A 12,418-nucleotide genomic window follows, 5' to 3' on the forward strand; every position below is an offset into this window, starting at 1 on the left:
TGGGTATCTTATCTTGTCTAATCTTAGTGACAAAACTCCATCAATTAACTCTAGATTTAGGTAAGAATAATCACAAGGGGAAGTTTATTCTCAATACTTTTGTAGAAAAATATCTGTATCATGTGTTTCTTGCTTTTATTATCCTCTATAACTGTTTAAATAAACAATGCTTGTAATTTCCAAACTGCCAATGTCACATTACATTAACTGAATATTTCTATGAAGAATGTAACTTATTCCATTCTGATTTAAGAGGACATCTCTACATAGAAAGCCCACATAATACTAATATTAAATATGAATTAAAGACTTTTAGACTGTATTTTTCTAGATAGAGAGTTTTTGTTAACATTCATTTTCCCCTCTTGACTGTGTAATGGGATTTTTTGAAAACATGAAAAAAAATAATTCTAACTTGCACTTATGCACATGTTTCTCACTAAATACATCATCTTTCCCCTCTTTTAAATATAAAGTATTTATAAAAATCCCATCATGTTACCAGCTACTCTACACTTTACATTTCTTGATGATTCTACATAAATGGGAACAAGTCAAACAAGTACCCATAGCCTAATAAAAATCCCCACGCTACTCACAAAGGCAGACAACTAGTTTTAAAAATAGAAAAGCGCTAAGTTAAATGAAAGAAAAAAAAACATGTAATGTGCTGTAGCTATTGGCTTTTACCCCTAGAATGATAATTCCATAATGATCATAATATCTAGAACCAGATAATAAATTCCTCATTATGGGTTTTTGCCAAAGCTGGTAATTGAGCAGTAGAAAGTCTGATTTTGGTAAACACATCTTTCAAAGCCATCAGCAAAATATCTGCTCTGATTAAATGGAGGGAGGAAAAAAAACCATGACACATTTATTTATTCCCCATAAATCTGGGCATTTCAAGGAGGTCAAGAAAAAATTATATTAAATGTACCGATAAGTGTCTCGCTCATTTCAGAGGCGTAATTATTGGCACTGTGGGCACCCTCGGTGGGAGAAGTCCAATGGGGCTCTAATTGTACGCTAAGTAGACAAAGCATTCTCTACAAGTGTTCACTGACTTTGCTCAGATGAACATCAAGCTGTAATTGTGACTAAAAACTTCAACTGAACGCTGAAGACTTATTCCTTCATATTCATAGAAAGATTGGATCAGAATGAATACAGGAAAAATGCTCCAGGTAATAAAGCTAGTGTATCTAATTAGCATTAGCACAGTGATGGAATAAAGCAGTTCACTGTATTAAGTTCCTCCACTTGCAGCTTTATTTCTGGCACTAAAATGAATCAGGGTTGCAATACATTCACATTAAGCCTGCAATAGCTCTGTACGTGTTCAATGTGCTTAAAATAGACTAAGGTGCCTTAATTCGGAAAGCCTCCAACAGGGATTAGTGAGCGATGCTCTTCATAGCAAAGGACAATTCCTTTAGGGAATGGAGTAAGAATGTCTTGGATGGTCTCCCATTACTCGGATCAACTACCTATTTGCTTAATCAAAAAGAAAATTGTGCTTGTTTCAGAGCCACTAACAATAAAAAGGATGCCAAGTTTGGATCTTCCTTTTCCTTAAAAATGCTCTCAGGAGTCCTGAGTTTATTTTAATCCAAACAGATTTCTGTCAACACTGGGCATCACTATAAACTGGGAAGAAACCTAAAATATGGTCTTTCAGCAGCATGTATGTCCACACACACACACCCTCATACACACACTCATACATACACACACACACTCATACATACACACACACCCTCAGACATACACACACACCCTCATACATACACACACCCTCATACATACACACACACATACGTACACACACACTCATATGTGCACATACACACCCTCAAACATACACACACACACACTCATACATACACACACACATACACACACACGCACTCATACACACACACACTCATACATACACACACACACTCATACATACACACACACACACTCATACATATACACACACACTCATACATACACACGTACCACTCACACTCAAACAAGCTTCTGCCCACCAAAACAATGGCTCAATCAAAGCCCAGCAAGTACAAGTTCAATTTTTGGCCTCTTACATTTAAAATCTGTCGCATCATGGAAGCGATTGTGCCCAAAACAAGCACCCATATTCCTAAAACAAGCATGATCCTATTTAAAGATGCCGTGTGAATTTCAATGTTTTTCCTTTCAAACAAAAAATAATAAGTTTAATGACACGAATAGAAAATAAGTCTTCCTCAAGCTTTTTTAGGATCGGATCCATTTAAGCGCAGAGTGAAACTATTTTACGAGGCCCTTTAAAATCCAAGAGGCAGATGTTCAGGTAAAAGCGAAGCCAGGAGATTGTTTATTTTAATAAAGCTATTATATGCACCACTCCAAATTAGGAGTGGCATTGAGGCTAGGGCATGTCTAAACCATCGCCACCTGTTTGCCCTGAAAAATCAATTAAAGTCACACTTTCACAGCACGGCCTTTCTAACCAATAAAACTTAGACAGCTTCATCATGAGACTTGAGTCGCTCAGAGGGAATGTACTTGAAACCTGAACCCTGCGTCTTACATTCCTGCCCTGCTTGCGTTCACATAAACCAACCACAGTAAAGCTAGCCTTCAGGGCCAGTGGGAGAAATCAGAGGGAGAAAGGGATGAAAACCGAAGAGAAGAAGAGATAGACTCTGACTCCCACTGGTTTCATACTGAGCATCACACCTCCTTTTGGTAAATTCCAGTAATTTCTTCAAAGCCCTTCCCCTTCCACCCTTTCTTTTTCTCCTTCAAAACAGAATCCTGGGCTACATTTTCTGTGCAAGAGAAGAGATCCAACTTTGCAAGTTGAAAGCAAGGGCAGGAAAGCCATCCCAAGTGTTTTAGTAATTAAACGAATATGCATAATGAACCATATGCCCAAAGGGCCTGTTCTTCATGTGGGCCAGATTTTTGTTTGAATTTTTAATTTTTATATACAGATGAAACATTCAGTGTAATCTACCAACAGTGCAAGGGAACATACAGGAAGAAGTGCGAGGAACAGTCCACGTAGGAGCAGGCACGGGAGACCCGGGAGAAATTCTCTCCTGAAGATATTGATTCGAATGCTGCTTTCCCCCCTCGAGCGATAGTTCTCGTCATCTGCTCGGAGGCTTCAGGAGACGCACGTAATGCATACACTGACAGCTTTACACAATATGAGTAAAATACAGTGCTGTCAGCTGAAAAGTGTGAAAGTCCCGTGGGACAAACAAGGATTTCTTTTAAAAAAAAAAAAATCCATCTACAGCCATCATTCAGACTACCATCTCGATTTACAGGGAATTCTCCCAAGTCTCTTCTGGAAGCAACATAAATATTATATTGCAGGCTCTAGGCCACATATATTAGCAATCTGCACTGATCTAAGAGGGATTCTTCTCTCTCAATGATGCAGCTGTACAGAGTGGGCAGAAAATGCTCAGGGTGAAATGCAAGCTTGCCCTCCCCACTCCTCCAGCAAGGCTGACTATGAATTTAAGGAGCGCAATATGGTGCCTGCAACATACAGAACCCTAGGATTTCCTGCACTCCCATCATGGAAGAATTGAGAAAAGCTTCCTTTAAGCTTTTCGGTGTTGTTTAGAAAATGCTGAGTTAAAATGAAAGCAATGTAAGAGATACAGGAGTCTGATTAAAATTATGAACTCAGCTTTCGGACACCACACAAGAATAAGGAAGCGTTCTTTAATGCAGAAAGGTGAGGTTTTAAAAAATATCTTTGTGCAACATATGAAATTTCCAATGATGTTCTGGACAAAGTTATCAGGTCTATGTGTGGGTCAGTCTTGTATGTGCCTAATTCAAGGTAAGTATTTCAGAATTGAGTGTGTGTATGTGTTTGTGTGTTGGTGGGGGAAGCGGCAGAGAGGAAATGCTAATGTCCACTATTCTTTACATCCGTCTTTACCGGAAATAACTTCAGTGCAAAATGCCACACTGGCCCTTATGGCATTGAGAAAAGATTATGAAAACAAATCTGATCAAAATTCAAAGTGAAGCCTTGGACTTCTTTCAGCCCCCCTTTCCTGAACACGGATATGCTCTCGTTTTCACAATGTAAACACCAGCGATGGAATGCAAAGCATTTAAAGAGCAAGTCATAATGGAGCTGTAAATAACATCTCTCATTGCTTTCACTCTTAATTCAGAGTTTATGCCTTTGACACTGGCGAGGCTACTTGATCTAGTGGTCTTAGCGGAAAGACAGATAAACTTCAACTGCAGGCAGAAGACAAAAACTGACAAGGAGCATCACCTTTCCTGACTGTTTAAATCCTTTAAGGAAGTGTTGGAGCAATTAGAGAGGGAGTGTAATCTTTGCAGAGTGCATTAACACTCTCCGACCTCCCAGACAATAGATCAGACCTCAGACACATAATGCTTCCCTAAGGCTTTTTAGCCAGTATATTTGATCTCTTAGTCACTGCGTGCGTGTGACTATAGGTATCATCCACGTAGAAGGTATTATTCATTAGCACGACTGTCCACTGCCTCCGACACTGGAAGGTAATCAAAAAAGCAGGAAAATCACCATAATCCATAGCAGTATTTCCTGCATCTTTAAGACGGGGGTGGGGGGGTGTGTGTGGTTTAAGGGTGAGTCTAGACATCAGGAAAATCATCTTTCACCATTCTCTTATTATTTTTTCTTAATCTACAGAGTTCATTCTGTAAAAGTGAATGTGTCTTATATGGATGTGTGTGTGTGTGTGTGTGTGTGTGTGTGTGTGTGTGTGTGGCGGGGGACAACCTCCAAAGCACTGGATGCTATTTGTCTATAATATGAACTTCAGAAGAGATTAGTAGAGAAAAACACATGTGTGATAAACACCACTGTAATACGCAAAAGAAAGCAAAGGGAGGAAGTCAAATAAACTCCTTACACTGCAAGCTTTTAAATCGGCGTCTATCCTGCAGGTTACACGGCAGGACACACTGTTAAGGCCGTAACCTATTTCCTGATGAACACATCCTGTTGCAACTGCTAATCTCACAGTAGAAGCTTGGCTTTTACCATTTATTATAAACATTTTCAAGAACTGCTTACCACGATGTATTTTTTAATGGATTAGATTTGTGGTCAGTTGCTAACAGAGCAAAGAACTGCATATTCTTTACGTGAAAGCAGAAAAATAGGTTTTCCAAGAGTCTGACTTGCTATCCTCATGAGTAACTGGAATAGCAATCGAAATAGAATGTAAGAAGGCTAGAAGGTTCCTTTTCTCTTCTCTTGCCCTCTTTCTAAGAAATTCTGTATTTAAAGGTACAGCATACAAGACCTTATTGGTTCTGAACTTCACCACAAGACTTAGCGAAGTTCAGGAGAGGAACAAAGACTGAATTTCGCACAATTTCCTCAAGACTATCATAGCTGTCTGTTGATGACACTCAACATCTACAGCCTAAAGCATTTAAACCAAAATAATTACATTTTCTGGAATCAAGGCAGTTCCCCTTGAAAATGTGCACTACCAAGGTTTTTTAAATGAGGCTACATGAAAAGAGGAGAGCTGAAAATTAGCTTTATGTTTAAGCAAATCACTTTAGAGTTTGCATCTTCAAACCCAAACTTAAGGAAAAATGGCAAATGAAAATACATATTCGCAAAAAGCAATTTAAGAACTTTTGAACGTTAACAAGCAGGGAAGAAATATCTACTGAATGTTTTAACTTTGCTTGAACAATGCCTGATATCTAAAATGAAATAATTAAAATAACTAAAAACTGTTATCATATCCACTATACAATTTCTTGGAGAAGGAAATGGCAACCCACTCCAGTATTCTTGCCTGGAGAATCCCAGGGACGGAGGAGCCTGGTGGGCTGCCATCTATGGGGCTGCACAGAGTTGGACACGACTGAAGCGACTTAACAGAGGCAGCATACTATTTCTAGTGTTCTCACAACAAATTATTTATGTTGTGTTTTTATTGCTGGGTAAAATAAATAGCTTTCAAAGAATCTGTGAGTCCTCTCAGATTAAAACTAACCTTCAACAACTGGCTAAGGATGAAAATGTCTTATGGAAGCAACTGATTTTACCTTTTGACACACAAGAGGGCTTCCCAAGTGGCTCAGTGGTGAAGTATCTGCCTGACAGTGCAGGAGACACAGGTTCAATCCCTGAGCTGGGAAGATCCTCTGGAGGAGGAAATGACACACAAGAAAACATACACACACACACACACACACACACACACACACATCACTAAACTTACGCAACTTAGCACTCAATAGCAAAAGTCTTTATAAACCTAACCAATGGTACAGGCATCAAATTTTAGCTACAGGTTAAGAAAAGTAAAACAAAAAATTTTAAAAAGAGGCTTAAAATGGTTATTTGCCATATAAAATCTGTACTAGTTCAGCAGTAACCTAGATCTTATCTTTTGTGCATACAGATGAACAAGCCACAGAATATCCGAGAAAATTTGTATAAAAACAGAGATTACATAACATGCATATTTGATTTTTTTCTAATGTAATGATTTCTGCCTGTAGATGACTGTATCAAATTAAAAATAAATTACCAAAATTAAAATCCCCAAGAAACTGCACAGAAATTTACTTTGGGACTTTTACCATTTATGAGTTTCTATCGCCACCTACAGGACTGTCTTTAAGTAAACTCCAACAATGGAAAGGCTATCTGGTATTCTTCCTCTTTTTCCTTTGCCTCTCTCCTCTTCCTCCTCTTCCCAATTCCCTCCCGTTCCCTTCCTTGGGTGTGGTCATGCACATGCACTAAATCTCCAGGCAATCAGTTATTTTTCCCTTGAAACACGTCCATTACTAAAAGTTTAAAGATCACCAATGAAATGCAAAACAAAATTTACAGAAAGCAGCAAAGGTGACTGAGGCCTAGGCGGCTAATTTTTTAACAGTGAAACACACATCACATTTTCCTATTTTGCAGAGGAGAAACAAGTCTATGGAAATTTCCTCAATGTGAGGCCTTCAACACTTTCCAAGGAAGGGCATTTTTACTATGGAATAGTTGAAAATAAAGTTTATAGGTGCATGCGCCTGGCTTATACCAGGGCAGAAGAAATGCTTCTGTTTGCAAATTCATACTTAGTATTCTGCTGGTCTTTAAAATAAGAGACAAATGCGAGACAATATTTCGCTAAAAGTGTTCAGTTCAGTCGCTCAGTCGTGTGCTCTTTGTGACCCGATGGACTGCAGCACACCAGGCTTCCCTGTCCATCACCAACTAACTCCTGGAGTTTGCTCAAACTCATGTCCATTGAGTTGGTGATGCCATCCGACTCATTCTCTGCCGTCCCTTTCTCCTCCTGCCTTCAATCTAAAAGTGTTGTTGTAGCCTAATAAAGTGAGAACAAGTTGAAAAGCAGAAGTCACAACTTAAACACCCAGAACACGCAAACACTGATTATCATCCTCATCAGTTTCACCCTTAGCAGCAGCACTGTCCCCATCAAGTCCTGATGAGGAACACTCATCTGCTGTAAGGAAAGGGTCAGTCAAGGACTTCCCTGGTGGTCCAGTGGGTAAGAGTCCACCCACCAATGCAGAAGTCACAAGTTCGATCCCTGATCCGGAAAGATCCCACATGCCACAGGGCACCTAAGCCTGTGTACCACAACTACTGACACCTGAGCTCTAGAGCTCACGTGCAGCAACCACTGAGCCCGCGTGCCCAGCACCTGTGCTCACCACAGAAGCCCCCACAACGAGAGCGCAACTCCCATCCGCTGCAACTCGAGAACGCTCACGGGCAGCAAGGAAGACCCAGTGCAACTGAAAACAAAAACAAATAAATAAAAAAACAACTTCTTACAAAGACAAGAAAAGGGTCAGCTAAGCCCACACCAAGTAACGTTATAGATATTTGTTCCTCCACAGCATATGACCCCTCTGGGTAGCGACTCTCCAGACGCATATTTTCCAAAGGTAAGACTTGCAGAAAAGTGTGTTTTTAAAGAACTTTTAATAGCAGAATCTGTGGACACTGTGTAGATACAGCTCATACTCATGAAATGAAACCATCATTGCAAAATTTATGACCACCCAAGCCACACATTGTGAAAATGGTATCAGGGCTGATAATCCTCCATTCTAAAGGCCAGGAGGGAAAAATCACTTTCCCAAACCTTTGGTTTCTTCCCCTGTGAAAGAACATACAGCTCCATGCTTTTCCAGACTTAAAATTGTAGCCATGAGTGTCTCGCTTTAATACCAACCGAGCTAAGGAGTGTATTCCTTTCTTTTTACTTTTCCTTGACAAAATCAAGTATCTCTGACAGTGAGTTAAAACCAAAATTTTAAAAAGCGAGGACAGAAATAGGCAAGTCTATTTTAAGGGGCCAAAAAGCATGGATCTGAGTTATAAGAAAATCCCAAGGAGACTAAAATAGTCAATAAACATTGAACAGGAATGGGGTTTAGATGATGACATAATGAACAGACTTTTTTATTTAGCTGTCTTCCTATCTTTTAAAATAAAAGTGGGAGCGAGAGTATCAGTCCAATTAAAACATCCCCCCCTCCAAAGTAGCTCTATTATTTCAAAGGCCAATGACATGACTCCAAGCTCAGCAGAGAAGGAGCAAAACACACCTTCCTGAATTATAAATCAAATGGCAAAAGTATAATACAATATAGTCAACCCTAACCAGACCACAAAGAAGGCTTCTCTCCATAAACATCAGATCAGGCAGCTCGAATGATTACCATGCTCCCTTGTAACTGTCCTCTGTGGTGGGTCTAATTACGGACTGCCCAGCGAGCATGCCCGCATCACACAGCAATAAAAGGGCCAGCGGCTCGCCAAGCCCAGCCAGACAACGGAGAGCACGCGCCACCTAATGGGGAGCCTCGAAGATCAGCCAGAGACACTAATAAAGATGACAGCTTCCAAACAAATGACAAAGCTCGGACCACCAAAAAGGCAATATCGAATCAGCTGGAAATGCAAGTGCTGAGCGTGGTTCTTCAACAGGTCAGAATGGAAGCAGGAAACCAGTCCCATGTTCAGAGACACGAGCACTCCTCTCTGCCCAAGCCCTCTCTTTTATTTCTAAATCTCCTTTTCCATTTCTGCATCACACAAAATGTTTGCACATCCAGGTGTCATATACAGAAACAGATTAGGGGGGGGATGCACTTGGCTCTTTAAGAATAAAAAATAAAAATCCCTGCAGATTCAGGGGCTGTGGATCTGGGTTAGAGATTTGCCAGTCCCCTCCCCTCCCCGCATTATCCCCCAGATGTCTTGAGGCTATTTAGCTGCAATTACCACCAGCCCCCACCGGACATGGATAGCCTTGAGACAAAGTTGAGAAAACATATATCCGAAAAGATTACAATGAAGCTATTTTTGGCTGTTTCTGAATCTTACCCTCTGGTGGGGTCACTGGGTTGCTCTGGTCAGAATACAAACAGTATCTGATAACAGATGGTGTGCATGAGTTCCAGCACTCTTCTAAGAAGCATTGATTTGATGCCTGCAGTATACTCAATTCTGAGATAAGCAGTAAGGATGGGTACATAGATAAAAGACTGGGCCTCTGTCATTCAGTCCACAGCTCACAATGTCCTAACACAATCCTTCAATCATACAGCAAGTTACACTGAATTTCTTAAGCATATGACATCACCCTGAAATATTAAAACAAAAGCCCTTGTTTTTGATATAAAGAACATAATTTATTAGGTCAAATATGAAAAGTACGATCATAGCCTGAAAGATAGAACCCCATGATTTGGCATTTCCATGCACAGTAATCAGCCCTCAAGATAGTTGACTCTTAAACATTAATTACATAACACAGAAGACAATGCTTTGCATTTCAACCCCATCCTCAAACAGGTCGTTCACAACCTTTTCAATGAAACAGCAACTGTGTGTGTGAGCACACACCTGTACCCACTTCAGTGAAGTTTTTCTCTGAGTTAGGGCAGCAACACCCAGCCTCCCAATAGTTATATCAGCTAATAATTCCTATCCACATTTGTAGTTCACTTCATATGTTTAAAAATATTTGTATTACTTAATTTTCTCTCTAAAGGGCAAGTTTAATTTTTCTTATGTGTGCTTTAATTATTAAAAGGTTACCACTTTGGTTTCAGGTATAAGAGGAACACAATGGAGGGAAGATAAGGGAAAGAAAGAAAGGGAGCAGCAAAAGAGGGGGGAAGGGATGCCGGGGAGAGGCTGGGGAGAGAAGGGAGGGAGGGACGGAAGGAGGGAGGGAGAGAAGAGAAGAGGAGTCCACCAGGCTCCTCTGTCCACAGGATTCTCCAGGCAAGAATACTGGAGTGGGTTGCCATGCCCTCCTCCAGCGGATCTTTCTGACCCAGGGGTTGAACCTGTATCTCCTGCATTGGCAGATGGATTCTTTACCACTGAGCTACCAGGGAAGCCCAGGATAGATGACAGAAGACTTACTATGATCATTTCATTGCTGCATCTTAATATCTAACACTGGACAGACAACAGTTGTGGAAAGGGAGGGAGAGAAGCAGGAAGGAGGGAGACAAGCAAGCTTGAAGGAGGCCATGAAACGCGGCCCGGGTCAAAGAGTGACATGGTCACTGAAGTCTTTTCTTTCTCTAAGATTTAAGTTCCAAGAGTCAGGATCAAGTTCAAATTAACAGTAGGGTATCTCTAGACAGCAGAGTGAACTAGACTGAATTCTCTGGACTCTGCAAAGAACAACGGTCTCTAACCAGAAAATCCAGAGAAGGTGAAAAAGTGTGTGCTTACAAATACCTCCCAAGAGAAAGCGCAGGAAAGGCAGTGGGTAGAGTCAAGAGTCCCCATCAGTGGCTGCGCCTACCAGAACCATTCACTGATGACCCACAGGGCCATGACACCATATGCTGTTCCAGAATTAAAAAAACCAAGACCAAATGCTTACTAGTCAAAACTGGGATGCTCCAAAAGACCAACTGATTTCATTTCAGTATAGCTAGAATTCTGTCTGGAAATGCAATTCAATTATGAAACTGAAAATATAAACACGAAATATGCTAAAATAGCTAAGAGTGTCCTTTTAAATTTTCAACAGATAATCTTTTAATGCAATTACTGTAATTTTATTAAGTGGCATAATTAGTTAATGCCTGAGAAGATGTCAATAGAAGGTGCAATTATGTTGTAAAAAATTACAATCACAATGTACAATAATGGATTGTTCTTATGAAAAAAATTGCTGAAAAAGAACTTTACGGTATTTCTGAAAGTATGTTAGCTAGTCCTCTGTGAAAAGGAAGGTTTTGGAGATCATGTTAAATAGGAAAATAATAAACTGGCAAATATCTTAAGCATCCTATGTAATATACCTAGAGATTTCTGCATATAAGTATACATTTTTGTAGCATTTAAGATGCCTAAAATTTTTTTCCAAGACAAAATGGTGATGGTAACTGTGAATTTTTTTTTTATAGTCGATTAACAAGGTTGTGATAGCTTCAGGTTCACAGCAGAACAACTGGGCCATACATATACATGCATCTATTCTCCCCTTCCCATCCAGGCTGCCACCTAACACTGAGCAGAGTTCCCTGTGCTAAACAGTATGACCAGGACTATTTTAACAGGCCGATCTGAAAACAAAAAGTCCATTGTAGGCATTTGCACCAAAGTAAATTCAATCTGAATCCTGTGGGCTACAGAAGGGGCACTTCTCCAGGTCTCATGAAATTTTTTCAAACTGTTCTCAGAAAACTTCCAGCAGTATAACTTTTTGTTTCCCAAATGCCCTTTGCTTCTCAGTGCTGTGTGTGTGTGTGCCCTTTGCTTCTCAGTGCTGTGTGTGTGTGTGCCCTCTGCTTCTCAGTGCTGTGTGTGTGTGCCCTTTGCTTCTCAGTGCTGTGTGTGTGTGTGTCCTCTGCTTCTCAGTGCTGTGTGTGTGTGTGCCCTTTGCTTCTCAGTGCTGTCTGTGTGTGTGTGTATGTCTGTGTGTGTCTGTGTGTGTGTCTGTGTGTGTGCCCTCTGCTTCTCAGTGCTGTCTGTGTGTGTGTGTGTGTATGTCTGTGTGTGTGTCTGTGTGTGTCTGTGTGTGTGCCCTCTGCTTCTCAGTGCTGTCTGTGTGTGTATGTCTCTGTGTGTCTGTGTGTGTGCCCTTTGCTTCTCAGTGCTGTGTGTGTGTGAGCCCTTTGCTTCTCAGTGCTGTGTGTGTGTGTGCCCTTTGCTTCTCAGTGCTGTGTGTGTGTGTGTCCTCTGCTTCTCAGTGCTGTGTGTGTGTGCCCTTTGCTTCTCAGTGCTGTCTGTGTGTGTGTGTGTGTATGTCTGTGTGTGTGTCTGTGTGTGTGCCCTCTGCTTCTCAGTGCTGTCTGTGTGTGTGTGTGTCTCTGTGTGTGTGTGTGTGTGTGTGTGCCCTTTGCTTCTCAGTGCTGTGTG

The 12,418-nt window shown here is 40.7% G+C and overlaps 1 protein-coding gene across 15 annotated transcripts in view; it reads right to left on the reverse strand.

Moving 5' to 3' along the window:
- MCTP2 (multiple C2 and transmembrane domain containing 2) overlaps nt 1-12,418 on the reverse strand; it is a 268,239-nt gene that overhangs the window by 63,205 nt on the left and 192,616 nt on the right. For 10 of the 15 annotated variants that reach the window (XM_042235050.2, XM_060401988.1, XM_060401990.1 and 7 more), the window contains one exon: nt 7,729-7,812. The exons of the other annotated variants lie outside the window; for them this stretch is intronic. In XM_042235050.2, the coding sequence (XP_042090984.1) occupies nt 7,729-7,812 (84 nt within the window). The remainder of the gene's footprint in view (nt 1-7,728; nt 7,813-12,418) is intronic. 15 annotated transcript variants of the gene reach the window in all.

This window comes from Ovis aries, chromosome 18 (genome assembly GCF_016772045.2).
Source record: "Ovis aries strain OAR_USU_Benz2616 breed Rambouillet chromosome 18, ARS-UI_Ramb_v3.0, whole genome shotgun sequence".
Taxonomy (NCBI): Eukaryota; Metazoa; Chordata; class Mammalia; order Artiodactyla; family Bovidae; genus Ovis; species Ovis aries.